Genomic DNA, 10,723 nt, shown 5'->3' on the forward strand with positions numbered 1-10,723 from the left:
TATTCAAGGGAAGCACCAAGTGTGGTGATTTGGAATGTTATTCAGCACAAAATTCCATCCCAACTCTTATTAAATATTGAGGAAATTTGAATGGCAGCTGTTACACTTGGGAAATTTTTGAACCTAAGGTACTTCCCATTCTTGTTCCTCAGTTTGTTAATTACAGTTCCCTAGCAACAAAAATTGATGGTTTGGAGACTTGTATTGAGGATAAAGATTGTTTAAGTTACTCATATCTTTCTCAGTGTTGCTATTTATCAAACATTAGTGTATATCAAGAGAAGAAGTGAAGTAAGGCATTTTTGTCTCTGTTCGTCTGTATGGTTTGATGTGGCCTACCATGGCTCTTGTGCCAACATCTTCATCTCTGAGTAGCACTTGCACCCAAGGTCCTCAGTTATTTGTTGTATATTATCCAATTCATGCATTACCATACAGTTTTTTCTTCTAAAGCTGCCACTAGCACCATGGAAGCCATTACTGATGTCTTAATATACATCCTATCATCCTGTCCCTTCTTGTAGTTATTGGTTCCCACAAATTCTCCTCTTCATTTCTTATCAGTCCACCTAATTTTCAACATCCATATGTAACACCACAATCCAACTGCTTTGGTTTTCCTCATTTCCATTTTTCCTGCAATCCATGGTTCACTCCCATACAACGTTGTTCTCCAGATGTACATTATCACAAATTTCTTTCTCAAATTGAAGCCTATGTTTGACATCAGTAGACTTCTTTTAGTGAGGAACACCCTCCTTTCCTTTGCTTGACTACTTCAATTATTCTTCTTTCTTTGCCTGTTGCATTACTTTGCTCCCATGATAGTAGATTTCCTTTACTTTTTCTACTAAATGGTTCCCAATTAACCCTACTTTACCCCCATTTCTAGTCTGAGCTCTTCTCTCATCATTCTCCATTCTTATTGTTTCCTACTGGATCTCATACATATTGTTTATTATACATCTTTCCCTATAGCTTATACCTTTTTTTTTTCTTTAGAACACCGAACATTTTGCCTGATGTTATTTGTTGGATGTTTTTTATAGCTTGTTCCTGTAATTCTTCATCATTTTCAATGAGGGTAGCAATGTCATCAGTGCATCTTAATCCCATTCCTGAACCTTCCTTTTATTTCAGTCATTGCTTGTTCAGCCTATAGGTTGAACAGTAGGGGAGAAAAAACTGCCTGACAAAGTCAGTTTAGAGAACGCTGTGACCATTATAGTCAAATAAGTCCTAGATTGGTTCCCTTCAAATAGTCTGTCCCTCAATATTACAAAACTCATTTCACTCATTTTAACACAGCAAACATAAAACCAGAAAACATTGAAATAAAAGGTGGTGATAAAGAAATATCGGGAGTTGAGTCTTCCAAACTCTTGGTATTACATATTAATAACAACCTAAACTGTTCAATTCAAATCATCGACCTGTGTAAAATATTCAGTTTTGCATAATTTGCCATTTGCTCTGTTGCATCTGTTTGTTACTTGGATCAATCAAAGCTGTTTACCTACGATATTTCCATTCACTTACAACATATGGTGTGATATTCTGGAGAAACCAGCCACAAGCGAATAAAGTCTTTATTGCACAGAAGAGGGTCATAATTGCACAGAAGAGGGTCATCAGAATTATGAGTAAATTGTGCCCTAGATGCTCTCATAGAAATTTATTTAAACAACTGGGGATCATCACTCTGCCACGCCAATACATTTTTTCTCTAATTTGCTTTGTGAACAGGAATCATACAATTGAAAAAATAAATACTGCATATAATGTTCATGATACAAGAAGATAACATGATTTTCACAAACATAAAAAAATCTTAACATGGTACAGAAAGGAATGCATCATTCAAGCGTAAAAGTTTATTATAAACTTCCAGTTCATGTCAAATCAGTCATTGCGAATGTGACTAAATTCAAAAGACAGCTAAAACTTTATCTTTTATACACCTTTTTCTATTCTTTGCAGAAATGTTTTGACAATGTGTAGTACTTCATGTGTTTAGTTTTAAGCATTACTATGTAAACTTACTATGTATCACTGATGTATCACTTGTTGACAGAATAATTTTCATATGAATTTGAATGTAAGCCTTACAATTTGTTCATGTGAACATTATTACTACTATTATCTGTGCTATTATTGGAGCACATGAACCTCAATTTTCATGTATCTGTTTGCATATGACATAGATTGCAAGGTTTGTTAACCATTTACATATGGTTATTACTGTAATAATCTGACATGTTCTACATACTATCAAAACAGTTGCACGAAGGATCAACTAAAAACTAAATAAATAAAATGAATAAAAATAAACAACTCTGTTCTTGATTTCCTCTCCTACTGTGGTGTTCTAATCCCCGGTGATCAGTATATTTTTGTCTTCCTTTACATACTTAGTTACCCATTTAGTGCTGAAATATACTCTCTCCACCTTTTCATCTACAGCTTCAGTTTTTGATGTCAAGTCTATATCTGAACTATTATTATTGGTGTTGGTCAGCAGTTGATTCTGACGAGAATAATCTTATCACTAAACTGTTCACAATACCTCAGCCTTTGCTTTACCTTTCTATTCATAGTGGATCCTACACCTAGTATAATTTTTTCTGATTCTTTGATAATACCCAATATTTGCCTGATTAGGAACTTCATTTTCTTTTCATTTCATGTCACTGACACCTACTATATCTAAAATGAACCTTCATGTTTCTGTTTTCAGATTTTCTGGCTTTAAAACATTCAGACATCTAATATCACATACTTCAGGCAGTTGAAAAGCCAAATAAATGCTTAGATACTATCATTTTCTTGTGGTCACCTCCCCTTTGGTAATCACCTTCCAGAGATATGAACGGAAGAATAAACTAGAATTTTTTGGTGGCAGAATTACATACTGCAGTTACTAAGGATACATATTTTGTGTTCTCAATGGCAAGAGAGTTCCTTGAACTTCTGTCCACTCCTCCACTCTTTCTGATAAGGTTGTTGGCAGAATGAGGGTGACTTTATACCAGAAGTATTTAACCCAAAATCTAAGCAGTAGCTGGACTCAAACCAGGGACCTTTTGATCAGTGTTTAGAAATGCTAGCATTAGAAGATTGGCAGAGTAAAATGGAAAACCATCTGCAAGAAAAATACCAAGGAGACAATCAATCAATCAATCAAATTTTATTGTTGTTCAGCTCATAAAGCAATAGACAAGTCAAGATAAGAAACTTCCTGGCAGATTAAAACTGTGTGCCCGACCGAGACTCGAACTCAGCACTTTGCCTTTCACGGGCAAGTGCTCTACCATCTGAGCTACCGAAGCACGACTCACGCCCGGTACTCACAGCTTTACTTCTGCCAGTATCTCGTCTCCTACCTTCCAAACTTTACAGAAGCAAGTTCGCAGGAGAGCTTCTGTAAAGTTTGGAAGGTAGGAGACGAGATACTGGCAGAAGTAAAGCTGTGAGTACCGGGCGTGAGTCGTGCTTCAGTAGCTCAGTTGGTAGAGCACTTGCCAGAGAAAGGCAAATTCCCGAGTTCGAGTCTCGGTCGGGCACACAGTTTTAATCTGCCAGGAAGTTTCATATCAGCGCACACTCCGCTGCAGAGTGAAAATCTCATTCTGGAAGTCAAGATAACTTACATTTTTACATTAATTACTAAATACAATTTAGTTTGGATTACATAAGGTCATCTGCTAGATACAGTGTTGAAAGACAGTATTTTCAGTTTCAAAAAATTCGTCTACTGTGTAGAAAGGATTATTTACTAGTATTCTGTACAACTTAGCTTTGAAGATATTGACAGGTAACTCTTTTAAATCTATACTGAACTTATTGTACAACTTAAGTCCAAGAACTAAATATGAATTCTGTGACTTGGATAGTCTTTGGTATGGTACATCTAAACATGATTTGTTCCTTCTTGTCCCTTCGTAATGATATATTTATCACCATCAGGCATTGAAATTTAACAAACAAGGGTTTACAGTGTTCTAACTTATCTGAGTCGGTTATTATTCTTACTAATTTTTTTGTGAAAGTAGAATGCCCTTTACGTGACTGCTATTGCCCCACAATAAGATTCCATATGATATAATACTTTGAAAGAAAGTAAAATATGCTGATCTTATATAACTATTAGAGACATGTCTGTTTAAGTTTCTAATTAAATGATAACTCTTGAGAGTCTGGCAGATAAATGTTTGACGTGTGGTTCCCATGTCAACTTGTTGTCTACTATAACACTTAAAAATTTTATACTTTCTAAGTCATGATTCTCTCTTAAGCTAAAGGAAAGTGCCTGGGTCTTACTTTCATTTAGTAGAAAACCGTTCGCTCTAAACCATAATGAAATGTGAGCAAGGGTATCTTTAACTATATTTTTTAGTGTGTTTAAAAGAAATGGAGACACACGGTCACAGACAAATTCTTGAAAACAACACATACAATTTGTGATGAGTGTATGGTGAATTGATCGTATGCAAAATGTTAAATGTATGTGCTTGATTAGGACTCATACTCAGATCTCTGCTTTTTGTGAACAGTATGCTACCAGCTGTGCCATACGAGTACACCTCATGAAACAGCTCAGAGCTTCAACTTGTCATAAAATCTTCCTCTTTTCTTCAAAATCTGTAAATACTATCCAATGTAACAGTGAAATTAATATCTCCAAGGAAAGGGATGTGTTAGGGAGTTTGCCAAACACCCTACTATGCCCTTGCTTAGAACTTGTCAGCAAGAATGAATTCAGGTTACAAATTAGAAAAGAATCTTGGTCCTGGTGATAAAAGAATTTAATAGTTTTTTCTACATTGCTTTCAGATTTGCTGAAGAAGGTGTAAATTTCTCTCTAAATTCTGATGACACTACACTGACTGGAAGAACGCTAAGAGATGATTATGCACTCGCCGCAAGTTGGGGCCTCACTGAAGCCCATGCAATTCGTGCAGTAAGTTAATCTACTGATATTAATGCTATTGTTATTGCATTCATTTTCTTACTTACAAAAATGATCAGGAATAGACGTTCATTATAACCCTTATTCCCTTGCTGACATTTAATACTTGTGCAAAGATAACATAGACTAAAGAAAGAGACTTGCCAAGAGTAGCTGTACCAGAAAAATATGTAATGAATGTACAGAATGAATTTTCACTCTGTGGCAGATTGTACTCTGATTGAAAATTCCTGGCAGATTAAAGCTGTGTCCTGGACTGGGACACGAATGTGAGGCCGTTGCATTGTGTGGGCAAGTGTTCTACTTACTGACCTACCCAAGCGTGACTCAAACATCCAAGCATGCCTCATGGCCCCCCTCACAGCTTTACATCCACCAGTACCTCACCTTCTACCTTCCAAATTTTATAAAAGGTCTCCTGCATACCTTGCAAAACTAGCACCACAGGAAGAAAGGATACTGTGGAGACATGGCTTAGCTACAGCCTGGGGATTGTTTCCAGAATGAATTTTTACTTTGCAATGTAGTGTGGACTGATATGAAACTTCCTGGCTGATTAAAACTGTGTCTCAGATTGGTATTCAAACCTGGGACCTTTGCCTTTCATGATCAGGTGTTTTACCAAATGAACTATCCAAGCATGATTGATGACCTGCTTTACTTCCACTATTACCTCATGTCCTAGCTTTCAACCTTCACAGGCTGTAGCTTAGCCCTGCAACATCCTCTCTTCCATGAGTGCTAGTCTCACAGGGTATGCAGGAGTAATCTGGAACGTAGGAGATAAGGGACTGGTGCAAATAAAGCTGTGGGGATAGGTTGTGTGTTATGCTTGAATATCACCGTCGGTAAAGTGCTTGACTGTGACAGACATAGGACCCAGGTCGACTTCTGGTCTGGTACACAGTTTTAATCTGCCAGGAAGTTACAATATAGTTTGTCTACAATATTATGAAAAGGATAGGTTGCTACTCAGTGTAAAGATGACACATTGAGCTGCAGACAGGTACAACACAAAGACTTGGCACAATGATCTTTTGACCAAAACCTTCTTCAGAAAGGAAATACACACACACAGTCTCACAAGCAAGCACACCTCACGTACACATGACCAATATCTCTGGGCCAGAATCTCTGCCCAGTGTAAATGTAGATAGCAGTCATGTCTGCATCATAGCAGTCGTGTGTGCTTGCTTGTGTGAATGTATGTGTGTGTGTGTGTGTGTGTGTGTGTGTGTGTGTGTGTGTGTGTGTGTGTGTGTGTGCGTGTGTGTGTGTGTGTGTCCTTTCTGAAGAAGGCACTGGCCAAAAGCTCAGTGTGTAAGTCTTTTTGTTGTGCCTGTCTATTGCTCACTGTGCTGTGTTATCTCTATGGTGAGTAGCAGTCTATCCTTTCCATAATATTGTTGATATTCTAACCTGTACTTTTCATTGTTCAGTATAGTTTGTCTTTAAAAATAAAGTACACTGCCTTTGCGGATAATAAAGGGATGAAAGGATAGACACCCTGAAGATGAAGTTGTGAGTATTGGGTAATAACAAAAACTAGAAGGGATTGTTTATTTACTATAGTGATATCTTATTCGCATTCAGGACAAAAAATTAATAGCATGCACTTCTGATGCCATTGAAGGGCTATTTTGGCTAGTCTGAGGAGTCTAAGAAGGCAGGATAAGTTGGAGGAAAATGGAAGCTTTAGTTTACATAGCTCAAAAAAAGAGAATAAATACAGAGCAGAGGGAAAACAGGGACAGCTCCCAAAGACAGCTGCTGTCAGGGAGAGGATGGGAACACATGAAAGATTAATCAAAAAGGTAGTAGAATCCTAAAGACAAAAGAAACTGGAATAAGAAAGATGTGAAGTCAGATAATAAAAATAAAAATCAATGATTAGAAATATTAAAACTGTATGGTGAAAGAGTAATGCAGTGAGGGGGTCAGGTGAGTGCATACAATGGTAATCCTTATTGTTGCTTTAGTAGATATGTCATTAACTGTCTTCTGAAGTTGGAGATGTTATTCAGTTCTCTAATATAATGTGTGAGGTTATTCTAGAGCCAGGTTCCTGCAACTGAGAAGGAATTCAACAAAGTGGCTGAATGATGGAGTGGGTGAGAAAGGATTTTGCTCTGATAAGAACAGATGTTTCTTTTATGTTTAAGAGCATTAAGGTTGAGGAGTGATGTGAGGGACAGCATTCGTTGATGAGACAGTAGAGGAGACAGACGGTATGGAAATATCTGCACTTCTATGCATGCATCCAGGATAGCTAAGCATATTACAGTGAAATATTGCCAAAGAGTCAAACATCATACATATAATGAACAACCAGGAAAGGCCTAGCGCAATAACATCACTGTAATAAGTAATTTGAAGTATAAGTGTTTGAACAATTTTCTTTTACAAGTCAAGAGAGAATAGTTTTTTATATTTTTGTAGGGCGTCAGGAGATGCTGATCTCTTCTTGCGCATTACAGTTATGTGCTCAGTCCAATTTACATTTTCATCTGGACTTTGTTCTGAGGAAGAAAAGTTATATTTGTCCCAATTAGGGTTGAAGATTGCTAGGATTCCTGATATTTTGGGCTAATGAACATAGAATGACCAATTTGTACTGCTTGGGTTTTGGATGGATTGAGCTTAAACCCTATAGCCTACATCCATTATGATAATGCGCATAGGTCAGTATTGAAATTCTCGATAGTTGTTTTCAGGTTTTATTGTTTTTGCACTTAGCTACAACTGGAGGGCATCAGCATTAATGTGGTATTTGCAGTAGGACAACACTGATGACACATCATGTATATACAAAGAAAAGAGTATAGGACCTAATACTATGCCCTGGAGGATATCTGATACTACCTGCCTCCATTGTGACTTTAGGGTCCTGAACGTAACACATTGTTGGTGAGATTTAAGGTATGATTGAAACCACTGCACTCCACTTGGCAAGAAATTTAGGCTGCTAAGTTTGGCAAGTAAAATGTCAAAATCTGTTGTGTAAAAGGCTTTGCTGAAGTCTAAGAAGCACATGATATTTACCTTACCTTTAGTTGTCTCTTAACTTTAGTTGCCTGGTGCCTTCAGTAAGGCAGATGTTGTGCAGTGGTGTTTATGGAAACCTAGTTGGTATTCATGTAGTACATTGTTTGTAAAGAGGTAGTTTGTTAGATGGTCATGAACTATACATTCTAAGGACTTGGACTGTGCAGGAAGAATGCAACTACAACAGCAATCAGAGGGTGCTGTGGCATACTTTTCCTATATCAAGATTGTGCAGTTTTTTCACAGGCAGCTGGTCTATCTCTGTAATCAGTTAATGTATGGGAATGTTTGAGTTTGGTATTTATCACAGTGTGACTGACTCTGTTCTGTTTCTGCTTGTGAGCAACATTATTTTCGGGTATAGCACATAGTTTGTAAGCTGAATATGCAGCATCTCTGAGATTCATGAGGTGCTTAAGTTCTTCAGTTAGCTGAGGTGCAGGTTTCCTTTGTACTTTTCCAGTATGTTGGGGAATATAGTCGGGTACGTTTATTAATAAATGCTTGAAGTTTTTCGTTTATGTCCAAGAAGGGAATAGATGATGTCCCCCAGACTATTTCTTGTGCCTCAGTTGCAAATTCAGATAAATTAATGTGTTTGAAGCCATGGATGTAGGCTACCAATCATCAAACGATGCAATCAGTATTGTTCCATGTGGTATTAGATCAGATTAGATTAGATTAGTACTTGTTCCATAGATCATGAATACGACACTTTGTAATGATGTGGAACATGTCAGGTTAATAAAAGATGTCTATACAAGATATTACATTAGACAAAATATTACATGACACTCAATTTCCTTTTTTTTGGGGGGGGATTACCCACTTACTATATCCAAAAAGTCATCTAATGAGTAGGAGTTGCCATTAAGAAATTCTTTTAATTTCCTTTTAAATGCTAGACTTTTGATGCTATTAGGTAATGACCGAAGGCTTTTGTGGCAGCATAATTTACCCCCTTCTGTGCCAAAGTTTGATTTAACTTTGAGTAGTGAAGATCATCCTTTCTACTAGTGTTGTAGCCATGTACCCTGCTATTACTTTTGAATTCGTTCGGATTGTTAATAACAAATTTCATAAGTGAATATATATATTGTGAGGCTACAGTGAAGATTTCTAGCTCTTTAAATAAGTGTCTGCAGGATGATCTTGGATGAGCTCCAGCAATTATTCTGATTACACGCTTTTGTGCAATGAACACTCTTTTACTCAATGATGAGTTACCCCAGAATATGATGCCACATGAGAGCAGAGAACGAAAATAGGCGTGGTAAGCTAATTTACTCAGATTTATATCGCCAAAATTTGTAATGACCCTAATAGCATAAGTAGCTGAACTCAAACGTTTCAGCAGATCCTCAGTGTGTTTTTTCCAGTTCAACCCCTAATCAATGCATACACCTAGAAATTTTGTATATTCTACCTTAGCTACCGATTTGTGATCGAAGTCTATATTTATTAATGGGGTCATTCCATTTACTGAATGGAACTGTATATACTGTGTTTTGTCAAAGTTTAATGAGAGCCCATTTACAGAGAACCACTTAATGATTTTCCGAAAAGCATCGTTTACAATTTCACCAGTCAATTCTTGTCTGTCGGGTATGATAGCTATACTTGTATCATCGGCATAAAGTACCAGCTTTGCATCTTCGTGAATATAGAATGGCAAGTCATTAATATATATCAAGAACAGCAGAGGATCCAAGACCGAACCTTGCAGCACGCCATTCTTGATTGTTCCCCAGTTTGAGAAATCACCAGTTTTTTGCACATTATGTGAACTGTTTATTTCAATTTTCTGCACTTTTCCAGTTAGGTATGATTTAAACCACTGTCCCATTCATACCACAGTACTTGAGCTATATGGTAAAAAACTGGCTGACTAGGATTTTTGGGACACAGCTTCTATTAAATTGTTTGCAGTGCTTGCTCACTATGTCTTATAAGGAGTAAACCAAGTCATTTTCATTGGTTGTGTGCTAGTAGCTACTCGCTAATTGTTTCTTATACTTTGCGCCACTTGTGTTTGAACTGTTTCTTCAGTTCAATTATATTTTTAAATTACTTTGTTTGTCAGTTTGTCTCCAGTTCCCCCAAGTTAATTAGTTAGTAAGTAACAGTACCTCTTCTGTGGAAGATAGAGTAATAATCATTCTGAAGTAACCAAGTAAATTTTTATGTGCATAGACTCTTCCAAAATGTTTGTTACTCTCTAAATATCTGCTTGTGTAATAATGTAATGTCTTTGTTTTTTCAGAATTTCAATGCAGCCCACTCATGTTTCTTGCCTGATAAGGAGAAAGACCATTTGATCCAGAAGCTGTACAAAGAAATAAACATAACTGTCTAAACCATATTTAAAATTTTGTTACATGTTATAACAAAGAATGTGTACTGAAAGATAAGTTAATTTTATGTTTTTTATGTGCTGGTTGACAATTTTTTATTTTATTTTTGTCAGTACTGGTTATTAAATAAAACAGTCTTCCTTGCCTCAAGTATGCAAATTGAATGGTGTGCAATTATCATCAGTTTCGTCTCACTCATTGATCTGTTTCATCATATATCAGGCAAATGCTTTTTATTTATTTAAACACCATTAGACCGTTTACCTATTAAAATGTAAAATTCATTCTTTAAAATAAAACAGCAGACTTTTTAAATTTGGAAATATGTATTTTGGCATAAATAATGAAATGCATT

The 10,723-nt window shown here is 36.5% G+C and overlaps 1 protein-coding gene across 1 annotated transcript in view; it reads left to right on the forward strand.

The window, feature by feature from the left end:
• LOC126457817 (adenosine deaminase-like) overlaps positions 1-10,518 on the forward strand; it is a 159,125-nt gene extending 148,607 nt beyond the window's left edge. Inside the window, exons 8-9 of the mRNA XM_050094435.1 lie at positions 4,834-4,960; positions 10,278-10,518. Of these exons, the coding sequence (XP_049950392.1) occupies positions 4,834-4,960; positions 10,278-10,370 (220 nt within the window). The 3' untranslated portion in view covers positions 10,371-10,518. The remainder of the gene's footprint in view (positions 1-4,833; positions 4,961-10,277) is intronic.
• The last annotated feature ends 205 nt before the right edge of the window (positions 10,519-10,723 follow it).

The sequence above is a fragment of the Schistocerca serialis genome, chromosome 2 (assembly GCF_023864345.2).
Source record: "Schistocerca serialis cubense isolate TAMUIC-IGC-003099 chromosome 2, iqSchSeri2.2, whole genome shotgun sequence".
NCBI classification, from domain to species: Eukaryota; Metazoa; Arthropoda; class Insecta; order Orthoptera; family Acrididae; genus Schistocerca; species Schistocerca serialis.